Here is a 27,779-nt window from a genome sequence, read left to right on the forward strand (position 1 = left end):
TCTTCCCTTCCCTTCCCTTCCCTTCCTCTGCTGCCGCTTCTTCTTTTTTCCTTCTTCTTGAAGGTGCACGCGATTATGATTGTGTATATCAAATTGTCAATGTTAGTTTGCTTTATTATTTTAAAATAATTTTTTGATAGGTGGATATGCATGTAATTGACTGCATATGTGTAGGTTTGTACATGTACATAGCTACATATAAAGAATGTGTATGTACATAATCTATTGTGTATGTGTAGGTTTGTAATTTTATATATAAAGATTGCTAATGTGAATTTGTGACTTTTAGTTTGTGTTAATATGCATTATATGATGATGACACGATGTTGAGGAATTTAATTGTTAGTGATTTTGTTACTTAATTTTTCATTGAATGCTCATATTTCATTTGTTAGATACTTAGATAGATCAAGTTGTTGCATTCATGTTACTTTTACATGTTATTCTCGTATTTTTCAGTATTTATTTTTAGTATTTCCTACTTATTATTGGTTGTTTCTTCATGAATAAAGCATGTCTTTTATTTATTTGTATTTTTAGATATTTTTTAAAGTTTTAAAAATATATTTTTGAGGCTTACACCTCGCTTCATATTGGTGGAGCGCTTCGCTATGCACACCTCAACACTTTTCACAACACTGGTCCTCACAAAAAGTGGCATAAGAAACAAAAAGATGAACAAAATAGCAGGTATGAACTCAGTTTTAACATGAAGAACATATAGGAAAAGGATCATACAAGAAATCATTAATTGGATGGAATGCACAAGTGTACAGAAAGGCAGCAATACAAATGTGGTAATAGCATAAGAAGGAATTTTGAATGCACTTATAAGGTTTCAGGGAACCTAATTAACAAGAGCTAAGTCAGAATCATTCCCAGAACCTGCTGTTGTCTTAAGACTGGTGAACAAATTTGGTTAATCAGATATCAGACCAAATAAAAAGATAAAAATAAAGGGAGAAATGTGAAAGAGACTATGGCAACAAACTGACCTCATACGGCATGTTATCTATATCCATTCTCATATCTCTATGCTGATCGTGGAAACTCAATCCGCCAAGGAACAAATTTGTTTCAAGAACTAATAATTGCTGCAACACAATATGAAAAAATTAGCCCAAGTTAGACACAATAGAGCAGACAGAGACAACCTCATATGCCAACTCTTCATCCTGTTCAATCTTCTCCAGTTCAAACAAGACCTGTGAAAATGGCCAATATTCAAAAGCTGGATTGTAAACACTAAGAAGTTGTGCAGCCAGTTAGACTAAATGCTGATGCAAAGCCAGGAAGGCTTTCCACAAAAAGGAAAAAGGAAAGAAAAAAAGGAGAGAGAGAGAGAGATCCATCTATTCACCAAAATTGTGCGATAAATTGCACATTTTGCAGGGGTGATTCCATCATAGGCAAGATCGTCTAATGGATATTCATTATAATAAACAATTCACCCGTTCAGACAAAAACAGTAAACAGAAACAAAAGGTACCTCTGCAAGCACTTCCAAGTTAAAACGGCGATATCCATCTCGACCAATTGAAAGGCCACGAAATTCATGTGTACTGCTACCCTCCTGACGAGTGCTTGGCCTACTTCGAGAAATTTCATTTCCAGATTCTGAAATCCTAAATGAGTGTAGACAATCAATAGAGGACGATGATGAACTGGCAGAAGTAGAGGAGCAATTTGATAACTCTAGTTGAGATTGTGAAGGAGGCAGACTAGTATCTGATACAGAAACAGTATTGGTGTTACTGCTGCTCCCTGACAATCTTTTGTTAATGCCCTCACTGGGCCCTTGTCTGGTTCTAACTGAAGTTACTCCTCTGATTGCTGAAGATCTACCGTTCCTCCTTGAAGGTTGCAAAGACGGTGAACTTGATGTAAAGGACATATTACGGATAAGGACACTCCGCCTGCTATTTGAGGTAGCTATTGTGGAACTATTGCTTACATTCTTCCCTCTGATAGATGAATTCTCTCCATCAGATTTTCTAACTCGACCAGAGTGTCGTGAATCTTCCACTGAAAATCTGGAAGGAAGCACATCGGATATTGAAGTGCAGCTGAGATTACCAAGGCCATATTTACTGGAGCTAGCTCCTGGACCACATGAAGGAGCTTCAGAGGGCTCTCCAGAGTTTCTAGAAGAGAGGGAACGCTGGAAGATCACCTCTTTACTGGACGAAACATGAGGAAGACTGTGATTACCTGGATTCGATCTTTGATACACTCGCTTTCGTGCCCTTGAACTATGTGTTGAAGGATGATTACCAACCTCTGCTAATGTATCTTGTAGCAACAAAGAGCTCTCTGGTGTGGCAGTGTCTTCCATCTCTTCCCTTTCAGAAGTTACTGATTGGTCTTCTGATGTTGAAGACTCTGGTAATTCCACGTATCCCTGTCCATTGCTGCTTGAAGCAAGGTAGATTTCTTTAGAAGACATAGGACTATGTGGTCTCCTATTAGCCTTTCTTAGACCAGTTGTGCTTGGAATTAGTTTAGAGGAGCTTCCAGCTATTGCCTTACTGCTAAATGCACGAAAGTTTGGTCTTGAAAGCTTGGGCTTCTCAGAAATACCGATCTGCCCCCCATTCATAGAATTAATGCTGCAACCCAAACGGTTACAGCACTGAGAGCTTCTAGGCTCATGGTTTCCATCCCTGAGGGTAAGGCCAGACCCCGTTCTAGAGACACCTAATCCATTAGCAGCTTTCTTGCTAAGGTATTCATCCATGCTTCTCTTATGGCCCAGGTGAGGTGAAGACTATGAATCTATGAGAAATCAGGCTTGTTTTGTAGCCCTGCACACAGATGAGAAAATACTCACAACTCTTCAATGATAAAAGCTTCTCCTAGAAAATACACGAACAAGAAAATCCTCGGTACTACACATGCACACACAAGCTTTTCTGTTCAAAGAATCATTGCTGTTAGTACTCTTTAGACCAATGTTGTCAGTATCGGTATCGGCCCTGAATCATTGGGCCACCGATTCAGCTCTATCAGCCGATACCAATACTCAAGTGAATCGTTGTGTATCGGACAGAAAATAATAAAAAAAAATATTATGTGTTAATCATAACAAGACACGTTAAAACTATTAAAATAAAAAAAATAATTTTAGTATTTTTTGCATTTATTTCAAATAGCCGATTCAGGGGTGAAGCGTATCAATTTTATGCCGATACGATGTGTATCGGCCGATACAGGCCGATACTGATAACATTGCTTTAGACAACTTAACGAAACTCCAGATTGCTAATATGTATGTATCAAAACATATATTAGGACTAGATAGACATCATATAGGGAGAAGTTGTGTATATAGAAGAATGTCATATGCTCTTCAATTGTGCAACTAGTACCATGTAGTTAACCATGATAACCAAGGCTGTAAAATGTATATCTTAATTAGTATTGTTGGCAAACTAGTATTATAAATGCAAAAATTTGACACTGAAGTGAAAAAACTGGTAATTATGGCAACATAAATTGGTAAAAATAAAAAAATCAATAAAACAATACATAAATAAATAAACAAAAACATATTCATGTTATATTTTTGGTTGTGATTGAAGCTAAAATCATTAAAATTGTGATCTACTTTAGCTTCTATAAGATTTCATAATTAATACAATTTGATATTTCAATGATGAAATGAACAGTCCACAGAGAAGATCACGTCTGCAATAATAAAATATACAGCAAAATACATCACAGCCAATGCAGCATGTAAAATCCAAATAAACATTTTTATCAATCCAAATCAGGTAAACTGTTCTCTCTCTATCTAATCTCAACTCTCAAGTCAAAGTAATAAGTGGGTGTTTTCTCATCAATCAACCCAATTCCTAATTAACAAACTGAATTATTTCAAAAGACAAACCTTTGATAAGAGGAGCCTACAAACCAAGTCAGGAAGCCACTTTTGCTTGCTAATTCTAGTGAACAATAGCCTTTTTCCATGCCATTTGCATTTAGGGTGATTGGAGAGAAATGATAAAGGTATTCTCAAAAGCCCTCAAACCTCCACCTTTAGAAAGCTTAAAAATCTATTACAAACCTAGTAAATGAAGATTTGTCCATACTCCATGGGCTTAAAAATGATCCTCATTGACCAAAAGAGTCTGCCAGAAAGTGTTCAAAATATCAAGGAAAAAAATGACAGAAATTCACAATTGTGACACGTATGTAGCGTATCATAGGAAGACCGGTGTTTCATAATGCAATGTACTGTATTATGCGCTACAGAAACACCACATCAGTTTTGGGACTTTTAAGTCCATCATAGTAATGTATGCTACAAGTTTGAGTCTTCAAAGTCCTACACCGTAATGTATCATACACTATGTTACAGCTTTTACAACACCATGACAACGCAAGGGAAGATGAACTGCGAGCATCTTTCAGGAGCAAAACATTTCCTACTCCCAGATGAGTACCACTTAAGATAGCCATTAAACAGTCCCAAATCATTACAGCTATATCTCAGTTTGCTGCAGACCCCCAGTCAAAATCTAGATGCACTCATCAGGCACGCATTTTGCCCACCTCAAACTGGAAACCAGAAATAATCTTTTTCCTATGCTTTCCAACTAGTTTGACAGGGTCAAAGAAAGACGGTCAAAGAACCACCAATCAACATTGACAGAAAACCCGACCTTCGAAGTATCCTGCAAAGTAGCTTCTGCCAAAATTCAAGGGCTGTGAAAACATACCAATGAAACACTAATGCTGCAACTTCCTCGATCTTGACCAATGAAATCTCAGCTTTCCACACATTGCCCTCCTCTTCCTCTGTAATGCTTCCTGAATAGTTCTATCACCCACACAGAGAAACCCTTATTCACCATACAGATATTTCATTAAACATCAAATTGTTTTACTAAGTCCATGGTCCACAATCTGTGTATATGCCCTTCCTATACATGTACTGTTTTAGTCATGAGTAAAGGAATACAAAACTCCATAATTTCACTTTTAGATTTCAAAATACTGATGAGATCACATAAAAATTAAGCTTTAAGCTATACGTTTATCACAGTCAAATGGCAGCAACATGTCATCCTAACACCACAAATTGACATGGAGAGGCATCTAAACAGTTTGGGATTCAGAAATAAATGAAGCTTTTAGACAGACTAGTTGTTAATCATATGGGTGCTATGCTTTCCAACTAGTTTGACAGGGTGAAAGAAAGACAGTCAAAGAACCACCAATCAACATTGACAGAAAAGCCGACCTTCAAAGTATCCTGCAAAGTAGTTTCTGCCAAAATTTGAGGGCTGTGAAAACATACAAATGAAACACTAATGCCGCAACTTCCTCGATCTTGACCAATGAAATCTCAGCTTTCCACACATTGGCCTCCTCTTCCTCTGTAATGCTTCCCGACTAGTTCTATCATCAACACAAAGAATGTAACACCCCAAATTTTAAGTCTCAAAAATCGTGAAAATTTTTGTTTTTTTTTTAAATACTTAATTCTTTTATGAAATTGCAGCGAGAAAACCGATCGAGAATAAAACTTGGCGCGTTACTTTTCGTTTACATTCACATTTAAACTTAAAAACATCCATAAATGAAATAAATGTTCACACATGTCCATCATTACTAATAAAATCCAATAAATAACTCCATTAATATATCAAAGTTTTGAACAACTAATATGCGCTTATTCCAGAACTTCAGAGGTTTGAGAAAGGTAGGACTCGGTCCCCATCGCAACCTCCCGCCATCGCACGTGAGCTCACTTACTTCTTCAAAAACATTAAAAATTCATGGGATCAAACAAAACATGTCTTAGTAGGGCAACAGGAATCTCTTCAAACTTTCATGCATTTAATAATTCAAACACGACAAAGTTCAACAAGTATTGTAAATATCTCAAGTAAGCATGCAATTACAAAAGTTAACATTTATTCACCATTCATTAAACTTAATCAAGTAAAAATGCATGAACAGTTAAAAATACATGTACTTACCAACGCATAAGTCCTTCGTATGCGTAAATCGATTATTATCTTTAATTATCTTTTCTTTCTTATATGATGCATGCGATGCCTATCTAATGCACATACATTTAGGTTTCACTTCTTAACCTCGTTGGTACAAACACAGGCAGATATCTGGATCAGGGTCATGGCGCAGGTAGTGTTTTCATGCAAGGATGGCTTTGGCCTGGCCTGACCGAGCACCTTTCACTAGGGCTGGCAAAACCTGACACGACCTGCCAACCTGCCTCTTAGGCGGGTTCGGGTTTGGCTTAAACTAACCCGTTTAATAAACGGGTCGACCCGCCTAACCTGTTTATTAAACGGGTCGGGTTCGTGTTAGGGGTATGCCAACCCGGCTGACCCGTTTAATAAACGGGTTAGGCGGGCGGGTCAACCCGTTTACCCGAATCTGACCCGCCAACCCGTTTACCCGACCCAACCCGTTTATTAAATGGGTTGGTGGGTCGTGTCGAGTTACCCGTTTAATAAACGGGTCGGATTCGTGTTTGCCACAGCCGACCCGTTTATTAAACGGGTCGGGTTGAGGTATGTTGACCCGCCAACCCGACCCAATTGCCACCCCTACCTTTCACCAGTCCAGGTAAGGGACGACAAAAGCGAGAGAGACTCTTAACACCATCAACGCGATGCATCAGAATTTCACTCATGAGTTTTTTCCCCCTACGTTGCAGTCTATTGCAGAGGGTTTCCCCTATCTTCGTGGGTAGAGAGGAGCAACCTTTCGTGCTCAAAGCATATTTTTATGAAGTCATATTTACCGCTTGCTCCCTCTCTGCAAAGCCCTTGCTTTAGTGTTACATGTTTTACTTATTTGCATTAATATCTTATACGCAACGCTATAATTGAATCCCTCAAATAGGGTTCGGCCACTGCGGCTATGGATGTGTATTTAGAATTTTGCATTCGATATCATGCTCATGCTTCTTACTTTGCAAACATGTGCACATATACATAAACAATATGATAGGCTTTTATAACTTTGCATGTATAGGATCAAATACAATTAAGCATCTACACATGTCGTATTGTGCAAACTCGGATCTCTATTAACCCGATTTTGGAAAACCCATCAAAAATTACAGAAACTGAATTGCACTCTTCCAATTTTTTAGTGAATGCCCATGTGTCTCAGGAAAACAGTCCAAGAAACAGAACTGAAAAACTCGTTATAATAAAACCAGGAAAATTTTAGGATTAAACCCTGTTTAAGAAAAATATAAGACAGATCCTGTTATTTGTAGAATTTTTTTTCGGTTTAGGAAATTTCTCCAAACCTACAGAGAAATCTTTTTACAAAACCCTTTTTATAGGATCATCTTATATATGTTAGCTTTCACCTAAATTTTTCTTGATTTATTTTGATTAGTCTTGGTTGGGTCTTTACAACCATCAAACCATGGGTCGGAACAGTCCTACAGACAGAGCAGAAAACTTAAGCTCTGTTGCAATGGACATTTTAGCCTCAATACTAATCCAACTGAAGCAAAATAAGATTATAAATTCAAGCTCTAGATGTGTAGAACACTCCAGTATTTTTATTTTAATTAATTAACTTCGTTTTCATTGAGATGTCGATTTTTTTTAAAACAGGTCAGGATAAAAAAACGACATGAAAAACCAAGATTTAAACTCATGCAAGATTCATAAAAAAGAACAAAATTCAAGGTATAAATCCATACAATCACGAATTTTGATGCTCTAAACATGGTTACATCATTATATAATGTATACTTGATCAGATTCATGCTAATCTTGTTAAAACAATAACACACATCATTCAAGGATCATAAATCCATCAAGAAATATCTCAAGCATGCTTACATCTATGCAAGAATCATACAAAACCCTAAACAATCATAAAACATGAAATCTTTATGCAATGACCTATGTCACATGGGTGCAGGTGCGGGTGCGACACGGGTGCGGCGCAATTCCAAAAAATTTGGACACGAGGACTCGGCTATATATATATATATATATATATATATATATATATATATATATATATATATATATATATTAACACATAAAGATTGTAAAATTTAAAGCAAAAATAAAAAAAACAATTCTTAACACAAACTTACCAAAATATAACACATAAAGAAGCTTGTGAGTGTGATAAACAACAAAACTTATCATAAATCTGTCTCATCGTCTGAATTAGAGGGAAGAACAAGATCGAGGTAGTTCATGTTGAGAGTATGCAAATTATGTTTTCCCTCTAAGTCAAAATCTTCTGGATTTACATCCCAATTCTTGGATGGTCCACAACTGCATCAAAAAATGACTATATTAGTATCTAACTTAAAACTTTGAATACAAATATTTAAATACAAACTTTGAATACAAAGAAAAAAAAGTACCTATACTCTTCTTTGGTGCGGCGAGAAATTAATCGTAAATTTGAGTGAACATAAACCAAATCCTCTGGTCTTTTACTAGTGAGTTTGTTTCTTTTAAAGATGTGAATTTGAGCATATGTACTCCAATTTCTTTCACAACAAGATGATGTAGCAGGTTGGGATAACAACTTCATTGCAAGACGTTGCAGATTTGGTGTCTCTGATCCATATGTTGTCCACCAATTAAGGGGATCTTCCTCGTCTCTTGCCACGAGTGTTGCTAAAGAATCAAATCTCCCAGTAGAAAACTTGTCAAACTCACTATTTACAACCTTAAACATGTGAGGATCATTAAAAAGTCTTCCCAAACATATCATTCTATTTCTTGATATCTTAGGATCTTAATTTGGAGAAACACGACCAACACTTGTTGTCAACCATTTTTTTGCATAGTATATTGGATTGAGAGAGTGTGCCATGCAATGCAAAGGTGTATTGCTTTTATCCCATCTTCTCACTAAAACTGAACGTACATGATTGTAAAATTCTGAATCATCAAGTGCAATATCTTTCTTCTCATGTTTAAAAATGATACTTTGAACTTTTTCAATCATATTGTCCCACATTTCATAAATTCTATGAAGCATGGGTACATCTCTGTCAACTTCTCTCAACATTTCCCAAATAGGTTCTGTAAATTCAACAAAATATGTAATTTTATCCCACCAAAAATCATCACAGATGCATTTTTTGATAGCTTGAGCCTTGACATCATCTTCAGTACGATAAAAATCCCAATCTTGATCAGTCAACATCATCATCAATGCATTCTTGAGTTGCTTAATTCTTTTCATCATAACAATGAGAGAAGCAAAACGAGTTTAAGCAACTTTCAGTAACTTGAGATTAGAATGCCTATTAAATATAGAAAAAGCATGATGATGGTTTACAACAAAATTTCTAATATTTCGAACATCATGCTCTATTTCCTCAATCCATAAACACATTTCACGTGCATGTGTATCATCTTATGATGGATTGCATATACTCTTAAGTGTCAAATTTAAACTGTGTGCTGCACAAGGAGTCCAAAAAATATGTGAATATGTATCTTCACTTGCCAAATTCATTCATGCATGACTGCAAACTGGAGCATTGTCAGTAATGATTTGCACCACACATTCTTCACCCACTTCTTTTATCACTTCGACAAATAATCTCTTTAAATATTCAGCATCTTTATACTCTCCAAATGCATCAACAGTCTTTAAAAAGATTGACCCATTAAGTAAGTAAGCAATGAAATTTATCAGTGGTCGCCTTTGTATATCAGTCCACCCATCAGAAACAATCGACACTCCATGTCATTTCCATGCAAATTTTTGGGTCTCTAACAAGTCTTCAATTCTATTTTTTCCCTCTACAAGAATGATTGTTCTTAGTTTTTCTAAACTAGGAGGCACGTAACCACTCAAATTACAATTAGCCAAAGATGTAATCATATCTTTCTAGTATGGACTTCTAGCTACATTAAAAAGAATTGAGCTTGAGTAAAAGAATCAACCAATCTTTTTATCAATTTCTGCTCTTGCCATGTTTTTGAATGACGCTTGTATTTTTTTATTGCTTTCCATCTTTCTTTTTTTAAAAGCTCTTTTTGTATATCATTAGCAATAGGAAAAGACAAATTAATCGAATCGCTTCTTATCTCTGCAATTTTCTTCTTTTCAGCTTCCTCTTGTTCTTTTTTTAATTGCTTTAACATGTCTTTGTCAACCCCAAAACATGCCCTAATTCCTTGACCACGAATATGCAAAAGATATGCTTTCACACACGTATAAGAACCTGTGAAAACAGTCTTACATAGATTACAATGAAACTGCACATTCCCACCACCACCACTACTAGCTTTTATCCCTTTTGTCACACGCCTCCAAAGTGGTTGAGAAACTTCTAATTCAGGGTTAGAACTTGAAACAAATGTATTGACACTACCTCTAGAACTCGCCATTATATCTCAAAAGTGAAAACTGAAAAGAAAATAAGTTAATAAACACTTCAAAATAATAGTAATAGGAGCTCCAGGTTCGTTCCCCCTGTGCAAATCAGGTTCAAACCAGGCCCTCCTCTGCAAACCAGGTTCGAGATAAGGGGCCTACCCCCTATCTGACGCAAAAAGGAGGGGCAGGGCAAGCCCTTGTTGAACCTTATCAGTGGCAGGGGCTTCGCCCTTGCCAAAAAGCCAAAGGCAGCAGGGGAAACGAGGAGGGGCCGAGCCGCTCCTCATTTCCCTTTTGTTCGGCAGGGGTAAGAAGGAGTGGGGGAAGGAGGGGGCTCGGACCCCCCCCCCTGCACCCTCTGCTCGCAGAAGAGGGGCTCGGCCCCTCCTCGTTTCCCTTCTGTCCGGCGTGGCAAGGCTCGGCCTGTCAGTCGAGCCCCCCTCCTTCCCCCACTCCTTCTTACCCCTGCCAAACAAAAGGGAAATGAGGAGGGGCTCGGCCCCTCCTCATTTCCCCTGCTATCCTGCGGGGCAAGGCTCGGCCTGTCAGTCGAGCCCCTCCTTCCCCCACTCCTACTTCTTACCCCTGCGATAAAAGGGAAACGAGGAGGGGCTGAGCCTCTCCTCTGTGAATCGGAGGCACAGGGAGGGACGGAGCCCCTCTTCTGCGAGCAGAGGGTGCAGGGAGGGGGGTGATGTAATGAAATAAGCGGAAGAAACCAAGAATGCTAAAGCATTCACTATGTCCCACACGGACAAATGCAACAAGCACAAGAGAGAAAATCCACTAAGGGATATACAAAAGGCCTTATAAAAAGGCTACACACATGAAAAATAATATCACTATTATTGAAGAGGAGCTCTCAAGAGCAATACAACATACATGGGGGGTTCCCCCTATTTATAAGAAGAGGAGACCAAAGGGGCTCCCAATAGAGTCGTTGGGAGCCCCCAACGGTCACATATGTGACCGTTGGGGGCCCCAACGACTCCATTGTGGGGCCCCTTTTCGGTATCCAAAAAATACAAAAATAAAAATAAAAAGAAAAATAAAAAATAGTGAAATACGAGAAACAAAATAAGTACACCTATGGGGTACTTTGTGAAATGACCATAATACCCCTATCGGGTATTATGGTATTATTACATATGTTTTAACACCCCCCCTCAAACTTTACGGGGGAATGACCGAAAGTTTGCCAAGGAGGAACAAGAAGCGAGGAGCAGGCAGGGCTTTGGTGAAGAAATTAGCAAGTTGATATTCTGAAGTGACATATGGCAGTGTTACTGTCCCACGAAGATATTCATCACGTACATAATGACAATCCATTTCAATATGTTTCGTCCTCTCATGGAAAGTGTGGTTGCTGGCAATGTAGATAGCACTTTTGTTGTCACAACAAAGCTTCGAAGCCCCGGTAATTTCGACTCCCATATCTTGAAGAAGACTTCGAAGCCACACCAGCTCCATTGTAGTGGTTGCCATAGCCCTGTATTCTGCTTCAGTAGAAGACAATGAGACTTTCTGCTGTTTCTTGCACCTCCAAGCAATTAGCGAATCTCCTAGGAATACACAAAAGCCAGTAGTTGAGATTCGATCATTTGGGTTTCCTCCCCAGTCAGCATCAGTATAAGCTAGTAAATCTAAGGAAGAGATTGAGGATAGGAATAGCCCTTTAGTCAAAGTATTTTTAATATATCGAATGATCCGGAGCACAGCAGTCATATGCACAGATGTAGGAGCATGCTGAAATTGGCTTGCAGAGTGCACAGCATGAGCAATATCGGGCCTGGTGATAGTCAGATAGGTGAGGGAGCCTATGAGTTGCCTGTAGGGCGTAGGATCGTCCAGCAGAACTCCATCCTCCAGTCGTAGTTTAGCATTGATAACCTCGGGAGTCTCCACCTTTTTATCATCTGAAATCCCAGATTTGGAACATATGTCTGCAGCAAGCTTCATCTGTGACAGTATATACCCTCGAGGAGAGTATGCAACTTCTATGCCAAGAAAGTACCTGAGAAAACCCAGATCAGACATATCAAAATTATGTTTTAACATATTTTTAACTTTAAGAATACCGCTTTCATCATTGCCAGTGATGATCATATCATCAACATAAAGCAGAAGGATGATGATACTATTACCTGCATTTTTAACAAAAAGAGCAGTGTCAGTATAACATGAGCGAAATCCCAACTGTAACATGATAGCACTAAATCTATCATACCAAGCCTTAGGGGCTTGTTTAAGACCATATAAGGCTTTTAATAACCGAAGGGTTTGACCTTGGTTAACACTGATTCCCGGCGGAGGATCCATATATACTTCTTCATTCAACTGACCATTAAGAAAGGCATTTTTAACATCTAATTGGAATATAGGCCATTTCTTAGATGATGCTACCGCAATTAAAGTTCTAACGCTTGTCATGCGAGCCACGGGAGCAAAAGTCTCCTCATAATCGATGCCATATTCTTGTGAGTATTCCTTAGCAACTAATCTAGCTTTATAGCGCTCTAGGGAACCATCACTTTTTGTTTTGACTTTGTAGACCCATCGACATCCTATAGCTTTCTTATTTGGAGGAAGTTGAACTATTTCTCAAGTTTTAGCTTTATTTAAAGCATCTAGTTCACTTTCATTGCTTCAACCCAATGAGGTATACTTTTTGCTTGATTATAATGGGAGGGTTCATAGTAAGAATGCAAGGCTATTAGACAAGCTCTATATTTAGGTGAAAGAGTTTCATATGAGACAAACCTATTAGGTGGAATTGATTCTCTAGAAGAACGCCTAAGGGAGGTTTCTTCTAGGGGTTCATTAAGCCGCAAGAATTTTTCTAAAGCACTAATAGGTTGGGCTTCCTCACGCCGAGTGTATACTTGGAGATTGTCACCATTAGTTGGTGATACATCATCATCATGAGAATCATGAGTATTTTCTAAAATTTCCGGATGACTCAAAGAGTCATCATTTGAATCTTCTAAAAGATCATTGATAAACATATAATCAATTTCATTTGATTTTTCCAATATGTCAAATCCATTTTCATCTTCTAAAAAGGTTACATCTTTGGAGACAAATAACTTATTGTTTTTATGATCAAAGCATCTATAGCCTTTTTGATTTTCACCATATCCTAAAAATACACATTCTATTGCTTTAGGTGACAATTTATCTCTTTTATGTAAAAGAACAAAGCATTTACACCCAAAAATCCGAAGACGATTGTAGTCGGGTGTCATATTAAAAAGTTTTTCATAAGGAGAGATATTATTCAATTTTGAAGATGGCATCCTATTGATTAAATAGGTGGAGGTTAACACGGCTTCGGCCCAAAAATTTTTAGGAATATTTTTAGAAATGAGTAAGGATCTAGTGGTTTCCAAAATATGCCTATGTTTTCTTTCCGCTAGACCGTTTTATTGAGGAGTTCTTGGGCAAGATTTTTGATGACAAATGCCATGTTGTTTTAGATATGCTTGAAAATCATTTGATAAGTATTCTCCACCCGAATCGGATCTAAGAATGGATATTTGACTTTGAAATTGATTTTGAATTTTTGCATGGAATTCTTTAAAGAAGTTAAAAACTTCCGATTTAAAGTTAAGAAAATAAATCCATACATATCTAGTATAATCATCAATAAAAGTAACATAATATGAATAACCACCTTTAGATAGAACCGGAGATGGCCCCCAAACATCGGAATGCACCAATTCAAAAGGTCTTGTTGTCACAAAGGATCTAATAGGAAAAGGAGTAGACTTCATTTTGCCAAAAATGCAATCTTTGCAATTGATATCTTTTTCTTTACAAAACTTGTGTCCAAAAGGAAAAAGATACATTTTAGAGTAACTTGGATGTCCAAGCCTTTTATGCCAAGTTTCAATATTTTTGTCTTGGACATAAGTACAAAATGAGGTATTTGGAAGCATTAAATTATCCATAAAATAAAGGTCTCCCTTCCTATGGCCTTGCCCAATCCGCTTCCCGGACCGGAGATCCTGCACAAAGCACCCTTGGGATGAGAAAGATATTTCACATCCATGGTCGGCTATTTGAGAAACGGAAAAGAGGTTAAGATTTAATTTTGGAACTATTCTAACTTTTGGAACAAGGAAATTTTGAACATTTTTAGAATCAAGAGTTCCAACACCATTTATTTTGAGAAAAGTTCCATCGGCCGTAGAGACACAAGACATTTTTGAATTGGTGTGCACATTGGTTAATGCATTTTCATGAGGGGTCATGTGAAAAGAAGCTCCGGAATCTAAAATCCAAGAGTACGTACCGGGAGGTGATGATGAGGCAATGGCGGCACCGGAGGTGGAAGAAGTGACCTTTAAGATTTGTTGAAGAGCCAAGGAGATTTGTCCAAGAGTGTCTTTGAGATCCCCGTTCTTGCCGTCATCTTCTTTGGTGGTGGATTCTTCAACGGAAGCCACCTTTGGCTTGAATGCCCCATTTAGCTTTGGGCAAACGGGTTTAATATGTCCCGGCTCATAACAATGGTGACATATAATCATTTTTCTTCCACCACTCCCTTGCTTACCAAAATGAGGTGGTTTGTATGTTTTAACATGATTGCCGGGTTTAGATACGGCAAGAACTTCCTCTATGCTTTTACCCATGCTATGCCTAGTCTCTTCTTGAGTAATCTCGGCAATAGCTTCTTCTAAGGGAGGAAACGTGGATCTATGGAGAAGTGAGGATCTCACTTGTTCAAATTCGGGACGAAGCCCAAATAAAAATTGAAACAATCTATCTTGTTCCATTTGTTTTTGTCTTAGAACCACATCCTCCATAGATACCCATTTAGGCTCTAAAAGAGCCAATTCATCCCACAAAGGATTTAGAGCACTATAGTAATCTTGTATGCTCATGTCGCCTTGTTTAGTGGTTCTTACTTTTTCTTGCAAGAAATAAGCTCTTGCAAGATCCTTTTGGGTAAACATACCCTTCATAAAAAACCAAGCTTCATTTGCCCGGCGGAATTTTGCAATATTTGCACATACCTTAAGTTCGACATTATTCATAAACCATGCAAGGATTTTTGCATGGTTGCTCTCCCAATCTTCCATTTGATGATTATAATCTTCAATGGCCTTGAGACGAGCATCGCCTTCAAGTGCTTTCTCTTGATCTCCTTCCATCTTTGTGAGCTTAAGTTGGGGTTCCGGAACGGTTCCCATTACATAACCCCAAAGCTTCTTGCCTTTGAGATTATTCTCCATTGCGGATGCCCATATCATGTAATTTTTTTCATTGAGTTTGAATGATAGATCGATCTTGACTTCCATTGCTACACAAGGAAGATGTGAGAAAGAAAAGGAAGTAGAGAGAGACAAGATTTTACCTTTAGAAGATCTTATGGCTCTGATACCATGTAATGAAATAAGCGGAAGAAACCAAGAATGCTAAAGCATTCACTATGTCCCACACGGACAAATGCAACAAGCACAAGAGAGAAAATCCACTAAGGGATATACAAAGGGCCTTATAAAAAGGCTACACACATGAAAAATAATATCACTATTATTGAAGAGGAGCTCTCAAGAGCAATACAAGGGGGGTTCCCCCTATTTATAAGAAGAGGAGACCAAAGGGGCTCCCAATAGAGTCGTTGGGGGCCCCAACGACTCCATTGTGGGGCCCCTTTTCGGTATCCAAAAAATACAAAAATAAAAATAAAAAGAAAAATAAAAAATAGTGAAATACGAGAAACAAAATAAGTACCCCTATGGGGTACTTTGTGAAATGACCATAATACCCCTATCGGGTATTATGGTATTATTACATATGTTTTAACAGGTGAGCCCCTCTTCTGCGAGCAGAGGGTGCAGGGGGGCAGGGGCCTGTCTGACATAAGCAAAACGAGGAGGGTCCAAGCCCCTCCTTTGTGAATAGGAGGCACAAAAAGGGGTCGAGCCCCTCTTCTGCGAGCAGAGGGTGCAAGGAAGGAGGCTGCGAGCAGAGGGTGCAGGAGGGTCGACATACCTGTTGAGTGTTGACGGAGGGGGAGACGGTGGCTGGCACCTGTGCGTACCGTCGTCGGAGTCTGGATCGTCGGCGTGGGTGTAGGAGAAAGCTGCATGGGCTGAGGGGGAGAGGAAAAATCGAGAGGGTAAGCCCCTCCCCCTGTCGATAAACCCCTTTAAGGGTTCGGCTGCAGATGAAATTTGGATCTGGGTCGGGTCCGGACCCGACCCGGATCCAAAACGTATTTTAAAAATCAAAATGGACATTTTTGGACTCGGTCAAAGTTGAATGAGTCCAAAATGTGGACGGATTCAGCCTCGACTCGTTGACTGAAGCCGCACCCGAGTCCGCACCCGTGTCGGGGCGTGTCAACTCGGGTGCGGCTCCTCCTTAGACGAGTCTGTGTGACTTAGGCAATGACATGCTATTTAATCATGCTAAACATGAAATAATCTACCCTATATGCTTAGATCATCTTTCTTTAACAAGAACATCCAAAACCCTATATTCGAAGATCGGTTCTTAAACCAGTCCCAAATTTGCGAAAAGTCCAACTCTGTCTGACTGTTATAAAGACTGTAGCGCTGAAATTTTTTCAATTTGTAGAAAATTTTGTCAGTTTTCCAATGTTGCAAACTGTTCGTAAAAAATCATCTGTACGAGGGAGTTACGAACGTTTTGGTATAGACCTACACTTCTCTGCTCCAACTGTCATAGATCTGTTTTTAGTCTATGAACAGAGCCCAAAATTGTACAATAGATGCAAAATTTTATTAACTTTCCAACGCAATAAACCGCTCGTTAAAAATCCTCCAAACGAGGGAGTTATGATAGATTTACCGATCGGGTGTCAGGCCAAAAATACGAAACCCGAAAACACAAAACGTGTATTTTCTTATGAAAACGACTATAAAAACCGTTCAAATTTTTACTGAACATCAATATGAACATGATCTACTAATCCAAATCAAAATACACAGAAAAATAACCAAGTAACATGTGTATTTTGCAGTTTTTACGATTTTATTTTCTGAAGAAATCGATTTTGAGAGAAAACGATTCTTAGAGGGGTTTTCTTTCGAAAACCCCTTTCTATCATATACATAGACAGCCTTAAGCCAAACCCACGTGTGAGAGGCATGGTCTAGGGTGTTTACTTATGAAAAATTGAAAAAATTCATACCCACTAATTTTGTATTACGTGTAGAGTATAGAACTCCCTACCTTAATCGGGTTCTCAAACATAGATCGACCTTCGTCTCCCGTCTTCAAACCTTAGAAGAAGTTCAATGACTGCTGGAAAAGCTCCAAGAAGAAAGAAAGAAAGAAGAGGAAGAAGAAGATAGAGAATTCTAACGAGAATAGGAAAGGAAGAGAGAACAAACATTGTTAATCTACCTTCTCAGGGCCTGTATTTATAGACAAGTGTGCCATCTCCAATATAAGAGGTTAATATCTATTAATATATTTTATTAATAAAGCAACTAAATAAATTATAGGTCATAACATATTAAACTTCAAAATTAACTAAACTAGAGAAGAAAATTAGAGACTTCTTACCTTGGTTGGGCTTTAATGACATGGTAACCTTCTGGGAGGCCTACAGACCCAAAGACTTATCAAAATTCGACATTTAAATACTCGATTCGATAGCCCTCGAAACGTAGATTGTCGTGGTGGTCTTAGATTTAATCATACGCACACGGATCAGTAAGAAAATTTAGTCGACATTGAAGAACGTTAATTTTCAACCTACAATTAGGCATGAACTTCAATTGATGATAAAATGCTCAAATCAACACCAATTTAGGCGTGTAAATAGTCAATTGTGATGCCTTCGAAATAAGGAACGTCAAGGTCGACTTCGATTTAATAGATAAGCCACTTATCAGCGAATTTCTGTCAAAACAATAATGACGTTTTTCGGAACGTTTGACCCTATGGGTCCAATCCAATGATATATGATTCAAAATATCCTATGTTATATCCAATCTAATCTATCCCTAATTGATCTAAATGTTATGGATTATATCCAACTTAATTGGGTTTTATCCAAATTTCATTAGTTAAATCCACTACCTAATTTAAGGTCCAAATCCATATCGAATTTTTTTTTATGATTAAATTCTAATTTCATGCATAATTAAATTAAAATTCAATTCTTTACAAATTCAAATGTGAAATTAGATGAAATGGCATTAAATGGCTCTGAATTAGGCTTAAATGTAAATCGATTTCATTTATAAAATTTTGAATTTTCATATATTTAAATTATTTATTTTAAATATTCCTTAAGAGGTTAATTCGAATTTTTCAGAAATAATTTCTAAAAATTTGAAACTCAATAGGGTCGATGAGACCCTTGGACGTGTAGGGGTGTTTCTTACGCAGAAAATTTTGTCTAAGTCCTACATACTCTATACTCAACGCAAATTATCATTATCCAGACTGTTTAATTTATTTTCTAAAAATGATGTTTTCTCATAAACAAACTTCGAAAACGATCTCTACCAGGGTCGGCAGAACCCAATGTGGTTTTGAGTGTTTTATTTTATTTTGTTTTATTTTTAGATTGGATTTAAAACTCATAAAACTAAATTCAAATTTATTGAATTTACATTACATACATATCGAGTTATCCTAAATTTGTCTGAAATCATATTCAACTTTATTTCAGTAAAATTTACCAGTTATTTTATTAAATTTTGATCTTTTTCATAAATTTGATTCTGAATGCGAATTTCATAAAAATCAACTTGAATCATCTTTAAGTTTTCATACGATATTTCTTATAATTTCTCTTAGGCTAATTTATATTTTTACACTTCTTTCTCGTAAAAATTATTATTTATTTATTAAAAATACCCTAAAGAATCACATATATTACTTCTGAACTAAATTTAAAATTGTATATTCAATTTCAACAAAAATACAATTTATCGTATTTTTCAAACTTAAATTAACATTCGATTAAGTCTTAATTTAGATTTGAATCAAACTCAAATCTAATTATAATATTTGAAACATATTTATTAAATCTGAATTCAAATCCAAACCCAATTAAAAATTGAAACCCTGATTCAAAATAAATTCTCTATTGAAAATTTATTTTGAATCCTAATAAATGTTCAAATTATAAATTAATTCTCGTCTTAATCTCAAATAATATTTTTAGCCTTAATTCAATGTTATTTCTCGTAAAATATCAAAAAATTGCAGGTTTCAGAGAAAAACCCTTATTCGCCATCCAGAAATTTCATTAAACATCAAATTGTTTTACCAAGTCCATGGTCCACAAGCCCTTCCTATACATGTACTGTTTTAGTCATGAGTAAAGGAATACAAAATCTCCACAATTTCAATTTCACTTTTAGATTTCAAAATACTGATGAGATCACATGAAAATTAAGCTTTAAGCTATAAGTTTATCACATTCAAATGGCAGCAACATGTCATCCTAACACCACAAATTGACATGGAGAGGCATCTAAACAGTTTGGGATTAAGAAATAAATGAAGCTTTTAGACAGACTAATTGTTAGTCATATGGGTGTTATGCCATGACCTGCCTTAGTAAGAATGAGTGTGGGTGCACCTGTCTTATTTTGGTTTCAATGACTGAAAAAATAAGATAACAAGAACAAAGAGCATATTATGGCTTTAATTTCAAACAACAAAAAACAACTGAAATCCAGTTTGTGATTGTCGGTAAGTGCTGAAGATTTGAAACCCAATATCCACTAGTGATGCCCAACTGTGGTAATACCAAATGAACACCAAATGATGGGGAATGTGAAAGGAAGCAACATCCTAAGACCTAAGATAACACAAAGACTACTTCATCAACATGAAATATGAAATATTTTGAAATTTGTCCCAAGGCTATGAGACACTAAGTGTATGGATATGTATTCATGTAACGCCCCAAAATTTTAATCTTAATTATTATTCAAATATTAAAATTTGGAGACCAACTTTTTTTATAAGTAAATTAGATCTTATAATGCAAAAATGATTTTAAAAAATGGTTAAGACTTTGGGCGGAGTTACACTAAATATAACAATCAAATCAAAATGTACGGGATATACACATTTCAAACCACGTATAATATAAGATTGAAATATAAAGAGTTTTAATTTCATTTCAAATCAGAATATAAAAACAATATTTCAGCCTCTACATGATCAAGTACTTGAAACAAAAAGATCATGTCTACCAAGATCGTAAGATAAGAGTTGACCTTCGAGAATGCAGCTTGATCAGTCTTTTGCTTCAATTACCCATTATACTTTACCTGCACTACTTATACCTCATAAAACGGGGTCAGACTCGCTAAAGTCTAATAGAGCAACTCAAATTCAAACTGAAAGAAAACATATCAAGAATTCAAAGGTAAAGACGTGATAGATTATTTATTAATCATCAAGTGATACACAAGGAAACATCCCATAAGTCATTCATTCAAGCATTTAAACATAAGGCATTTCAAAGTATTCTATCACTTAAAAAATCATTCAATATGAAGTCAATCATAAAGCATAATTCATATACATTCAAGACATACAAGTCATCGCTTGAATATATACATGTATCCTATGTCACAGGGATTCGGCCAACCAGGTGCCGCACCCGCGTTGACGCGACACGGGTGTGCGTGCGGGTGCGGCACCTGGTGCGGTCAACCCGACCCTGGGTGCGTGATTGCACCCAGGGTCATTTATGTAAAAAAAAAAAACATCAAGGGAGGCTCGCCTGAAGAAGAAGAAGACAACGAAGAAAGAGAGAGGCGAGAGGGAGCTCACCTGAAAGGGGGGCGGAGGGGACATCGCTGGCACAGGAAGGACCTGCGTCGAGTGGCTGGAAAGCCAAGGCTCGCCGGACGTGGGGCTTGTCGGCGTTAGGTGGCCGAAAAATGAATGGAAGAGAGAAGAGAGGGAGCCTGCAGCGGGGGGAGAAGGCGAGCGAGGAGAGAGAGTGAGCAGCGTGGAGAAACCCTACCCTACGTGCTTTAAATAAGCACGTAGGGTATGTTTTATCGGGTTTGGATCCAGGTCTGATCCGAATCTGACCCGGGTCTGATTTTTTTTTTTTTTTGCCGCACCCCCGCACCATGTTTTTTTAAAGTGTTGCATTCCCGCACCCGCACCCATGTGACATAGCCTGTATCTAAGACATTAAGGTCATTGCATCATTTTCATATGCATTCATAATTCTCATAAATAATAGGTCAAATCATATTTGATCATCCAGTAAAACACATGCACATATTTTCTAAGTAATTAAGTTAGATATTCATGATACACATTAATCATGATACATAGGTGTGATATATTCACTCAGACAAACATAATGCAATCATTTGCAATGAAACTATGTAGACATAAAATATCATTCACTAATTAAGTCGACCTAGTCATTTGTAGACGTGATGTGTCATTCACCTATAAGCTAACATCAACATTACAATCGGAACCTCATATTAAGATTTAAAATCAATAAGAATTTGATTCTCAGATCTGAGTTCAGTATATACTCATACTACAACAGAAAAGTCAAATCTATAGCTTCATAATTGGCTATCTTAATAAACTCAGAAAATCATCATAATTCATCATAACATTTCATTAAATCATATAAATATTCACAAGATCCACGCCAGATCACTTGGTCTGGAAAATGTACAACCTCACAAGAAGTTATCGTCATAAATGGATGGTTTGCCTGGTATTGGACAATGCACTTCCTCACAGGAATATACCGTCTTCGCGGGCTACCCGCTCTTGGATAATACACTTCCTCACAAAGCTTACCGCTCTAGCCGAATTACCTGATCTGGTCGTGCACACCCTCACAGAGAATCCTTTAAAAACAGTTCCTCAACGGGTACCATATCTAGTGAAAACTATTATCATACATGTATCAATACAATTGATCACTCTCAAGGTCTATAGCCACCAACACAGGCACAAGCATGTATACAATCAAAATGCATCGCATATCACTTTATAGGACATCTAAAATCATAAAATCATGCATTTAACCAAATAAGGTTCTATGAACCATAGTTAACTATTGAACTTAAATATTTATCGCATGTATTCATAATTTCACATCACGTGACATTTAAATTATATCATACAGAAGAATATTATTCTACGTATCATATCATCACCACAAGAAACATTACATTTCGCAAATTGAACCTCGAAGCATGCATAAACAAACATGAGTTCTATGTATGCATACGTGAACATGCACATTTTATAATACAAAACAACTAAACCTCAACATACATAACTCCTACGTAGTTCGAGATTTGCACACAGGATAAAAGTCATGCATTTTTCACCACATGAATCGATATATCACCTTAGATATAATTGTGTAAGGGTATGTCAAAATCTCATTGACCATCCAACCGTACATCATACACACATGTTTCTCCAGCAAACAAGACAATTTATGTTCAAAACAATCTATAACATGCGCATGCATTCTTTCATACAAGAATAAATGAGTCCAACGTATAACAAAATAATATATAACATTCATAGTATGCATCGATCACGACTTACATGTATCCATAATAGTTATATGTGCACCATGTATCAAATTCATACGATCACAAAACAACATAGTATGTGCAAACTAAAGCAATGACGGCACATATTACGTACATATTATACACTCATAAGTGCACAGGCATTCAAACTCACACAGGTGTACCAGCAACAAACACACTTCATATTCCGCTAACTACAATGATGACAAGCATGATCTCCGAAATATAATCACAAGAGTCATAGATATCCACAACTAAGTGAAGTGTGTGAGCATGAAGGTGTTGCATACAATAAAATAAATTATTGTGCGATGCATTTGCATCACGTTTACTTACTATGGGCATTTACCTGATGTGTATTTTGCATTGCATTGTGTTCAATGCACACTAGCTTATAGTCATTTTGATACTTAGCATAAGTATCACATTTTTAGTATATCTTGCACTCAAATCAGTTAAACATATAGGGCAACTTATGCATACATAACAATTCTAGATATTCACAACTAAGTACGGTGTGTGCGCATAACTTGTATTTGCAATTCATTTAAATATTCAGTGCAACGACATCGTGCTTACACAATTATTGCCTAAACATGCTCTCTACAAGTTCAGTTAAGGTATATTACTTTAATAATGTGAAGAACAACAAATCGAAACCCAAAAGACCAAGGGGTTTTAAAATCCGCAAAGACCGCTCAAGCAACGATGCACCGAACACTTAAGGTGCGGTCGAAAATGCCAAAAGCTCTAAAAATATGAAATTCCCAAAAATCCAAAAAGATAGGGTGAACTACCAATAAATATTAACTGGTAAGCAGAAAATGTTGCATACACCAACATCTCCATCTCACCAAATTTGGTTACTGCAAAACATAGATTAAATATTTTAAATAGTACTTTTGATTAAAATGACCAAAATGCCCCTTGATTATAAATTAAGATTTTTAACTTGCTAAATTCATCTAGTAAATTCCAAAATTCAATGATATCACACCAATATTTTATAAAACTCTTAAAAACATGTTTTTTATCAGAAGTGATATAATTGATTATTAAATATATGAAATAGTTTTAAAAATACCAATTTTACGCTTGTTAGCCAAAAATGAGTAATTGAGAATTTAAACTATAGAAACACATTCCTAACTCGAAGATAAAAATGAATTATTTATTTATTAATAATATCCAAATTTTACAGGTTTTACAATTCATGAAGCTGATGTGCCAGTGATGCTCTTAAACTGCTTGATGTCAAATAAACTCAGCTGCAAGAAGACTCTATGAAACTATGCATAAGCACCTTGTACAAATAATTAGTTTCAAGAGCCTATACTCATTGACAGTAAGATCTGAATCATGCAAAATAAAAATAAAAAATAAGAAATAAACTACATCATGAGAGGCAAGTCATAAAGCACCTTGGGCAGGTGACATCATCCGGCCTTAAAATAACAGATCTCATACAAGATGCAAATGAAGCAACTTCAGAAAAGATCATCTCATCTGCAAATCTTTTACACCCTGATGTATCATATAAACATAGATCAAAGCACCAAAATAATGGCATGTACTACATAGTAAGAAATAATAAAATAACCCTGGGTAAGGGAAGTTCCACAAAATTTCCAGAGATTTTTTACTTGGCTCTCATTGAATTTTTAAGTTTATAAGGAAATGATTGCTTAGAAAAACAAAAAGTACAATGGTCTGCATCATGAGCAGCAATCAAAATCCCAGTTACAAGCAAAAAGGGATTTCCTTGAAACTGACACAATAACCATAAAGGAACTTATTCCCCAGGTAATCAAACTCTGAAAATCAATTAAAAACATGAAACCTGACCAAAAACAATGCAATCCTAAGATGATGAAAATAAAGAATTGCCAAGAAATCCAAATATGCAAACAGAAAGTAGCACATGAGACCATTGAACATGAGTAAACTTATGAGAAAATCAAACTTTCTTAAGATCATCAAGCATGAGAAATACAAGGTTGCACCAATGGCAAACTGAAAACAATGAAACTGAAGGATTGTCCAGACACCAAACAGAAAACCAAAAAGCAAATAGAATCAACATACCTGCCACGATAGCTTCCACGCAAAACATTCTTTCCACACCCTCATCAGGTTGAGAAAGAGAGAGAGATTCAAAAGGTTAGTCATCCATCATCAACCATCAAATTTTTCAGAAAGCACAATAAACAAAGCAGATGTTTTAAGTCATCAGCAAACTACTGATAAAACGTACAAGTCCTCAAAATCTAATCCTACCTTCATAAGCAAGACACCAACAAACCATTACGCGCAAATTCCAAGCATAAAATCAAACATTTGCATCTCAAATTAGATACCAACATCAATATTTCAATAAAACATCAATCGATCGCATCGGCTAACAAAAAATTTCCCAAGCTATAATTCCAAGGAGAAAGAAAATTATCATCCCCGCGATGAAGAGTTCCGAAAAACAGAAGGAACCCCAATCGTCAACGAAACACAAAACAAACGGAAGCAACGAACCTAAACAGGGGGCGCTTGGAATCCTGCTAACCGAATAGTCGTCTAAATTAAGAAACTTTGAGCTACCCATTTTCTAACCACCGGACTTCGAGGCGAGAAAAAAACGGCCCCTCGTGTCCCAACACACCACACAAAAGACTTCCTGAAAAACCTCATCTCTTTCTTACTTCCACGCCACCGAATACCCCCAAAAAAATAACCAAATTTTCTCTCCCCCAACATTCCTCTTTAAAAGAAGAACCAAAAGCAGCAAAAAAACAACCAAAATGGAGTTGCCCAACGAATCCCTTTTCACGAACCAATTAACATCCAAAACCAATTTTTAAATAAAAAGAGCAACCCACAAATTCGATTCCTTACATATATTTAAGAAATAAGAGAGAGAGAGGATCCAGGATAGGAAACCAAGAAGAACAAAGAGAGGAAAAAGTAAAGGAAGAGCAAATTGGGCTATCATTCTGATACGATTCTTATCCTTTTTCTCCAATCTCAAAATCGAAAAAGAAGAAGAAGAAAAATAAGAATGGCCATCATCGTCTTACCTCGACGATAGAACGGCACAAAGATGGCGTGTTTAGTACACCAGAAACGATGGAGAGAACAAGAGAGGAGCAAACGTGTGTACCAGATCCGAGGCTTCCCCTGGTTTACTGCTTGGATCAGCCGTGGGGTTCACGAGGGAAGAGGGGTGTCCCACACGGGGCCAATCTACTGCGGCGGTTCGCGACCGTCCAATCTGCCTCCGAATCCGCGTCGGGGAGCGTGCGTTGCAGCAAAGATCGTCCGTTGAATGGCAGACGCAGTGGACGCCGACCAGTTTGCCGTCGGGGGCCGCACCCTACCCTGAGAGAGAGAAAGTAGGGAATTTGTTTTTTCTCGCTAAGTTTTAATAACTTATCAAGTTAAATTACAACGAAAAGAGTGTCATCTCTCGGGGGTCGTTTGTTTTATGCCCCACTTTGACCCATGCAGGAAAGAGCGAGACCACACATTTTCCACTCAAATAAAGGGTTTCAACAAAAATCTGTATCACTCTTCTAGAACACATTTTTTTGCCGAAGGCAGGGAGGGTGAATTTGGATTCCATTCAAATCCCTTTCCACAGCAGGAAACAAATGACTTGTAATGGTAGCATTTAGGGCACGTTTGCAAGGAAGAAAAACTCTCATACAAAAAAAAAATAGCTTATGAAAAGTTTTGATATGATAATTTTGTCACTTGTTTGAGTAGCATGAGAAATTTTTTACTTAGTGGTGGTGGTAGAGCTTCTCTAACATTATTTTTCAGAAGGTGGGTTATGGTCGGTGGAGAGGGTAGTTTTTTGAGAGGTGGAGGTGAGATAGATGGTGATGGTAGGTGAAAAATCATCATGAGGGTGGTGGTGGAGCTTCTCCAAAACAGTTTTATACAAGATGGATGATTGTGGTTGGTAGTGGTGGTAGTGGTGAGATGAATGGTGAAAAATCATGTGTGAAGGGCAGTTTTTTAGGAGGTAGGTGGCAGTGGTGGTGAGATGGATGGTGATGGTGATGATAAGATGGGTTATGTGAGTGTGAATTACTATTTTTCCCTCGTAGAAAACATTCCTCTCACCCCTTTTTTGAAAGAATGTTTTCTATCAAAAAGTATACTTTTTAGAAAAACTCTTTCAAAGAAAATGTTTCTCTCGCTTTGAATGATCAAAAAAGATCGTACAGTTTTTTCACCTTGTATTATTTTTCCTACATCTTCTTTACATTCAAATGTACCCTTAAAAAAAAGTGAAAGGTAAGAAGTGGTGGAGCTACATGGGGCCAGGGTGGGCATGTAACTACCCAGACCTGAGAATGTTAGGAAAATCGCAAGCAATAAACAACCGAAGAAAACAATAAACAAGAATGATCAAACTAAACACAACAAAGACAGAGAGATTTACGTGAAAAAAACTCTCCTCAAATCTGAGAGAGAGTAAAAAACCATGGCCGCTTAGAGAAAACTTTATTGTTCTTCTTCGACTGTTACAAGAGAAAAAGAAAATAAAGTATTTATACAAGGCAAGGGCGACAACCCTAAATGTAAACAAAATCGGGTTTAATCCATAAGAAACTCGGTCTCAAACATATGCCCAAAAAAATTTTTTCTTTCGGGGGACGCTGTCCCCCACGACCCCACACCAAGGGCGGTCACCCCTGGACCCCCGCCCGCTGACTGCACAGCAAGACCTATACCGGAGGAGCCCCCAGACCCTCCTTTTTGCAAGGGTAAAAAACTCTGAATCAGGCTTCACAACTCATCAGAGAAACCTCCTTAGGTGATAGTGGTGGTGAGATGAATGATGATGGTGACGGTGGGTAGTGGTAGTGGTGA

The 27,779-nt window shown here is 37.2% G+C and overlaps 1 protein-coding gene across 7 annotated transcripts in view; it reads right to left on the reverse strand.

Annotated features, from left to right (window-relative positions):
- Positions 1-26,295, reverse strand: part of LOC149849130 (uncharacterized) — a 48,190-nt gene extending 21,895 nt beyond the window's left edge. The window contains exons 1-6 of one of the 7 annotated variants that reach the window (XM_089998592.1): positions 26,059-26,295; positions 24,993-25,032; positions 24,329-24,431; positions 1,490-2,804; positions 1,152-1,205; positions 996-1,094 (exon numbers count right to left, since the gene is read on the reverse strand). In XM_089998592.1, the coding sequence (XP_089854718.1) occupies positions 996-1,094; positions 1,152-1,205; positions 1,490-2,737 (1,401 nt within the window). In that variant the 5' untranslated portion in view covers positions 2,738-2,804; positions 24,329-24,431; positions 24,993-25,032; positions 26,059-26,295. Of the gene's footprint in view, positions 1-995; positions 1,095-1,151; positions 1,206-1,489; positions 2,805-24,328 lie in introns of all 7 variants that reach the window. The other 6 variants (XM_089998601.1, XM_089998618.1, XM_089998610.1 and 3 more) reach the window with 6 other exon arrangements.
- Between the last annotated feature and the right edge of the window lie 1,484 nt (positions 26,296-27,779).

This window comes from Nuphar pumila, chromosome 1 (genome assembly GCF_984573655.1).
Source record: "Nuphar pumila chromosome 1, dmNupPumi1.hap1.1, whole genome shotgun sequence".
In the NCBI taxonomy this organism is placed as follows: domain Eukaryota; kingdom Viridiplantae; phylum Streptophyta; class Magnoliopsida; order Nymphaeales; family Nymphaeaceae; genus Nuphar; species Nuphar pumila.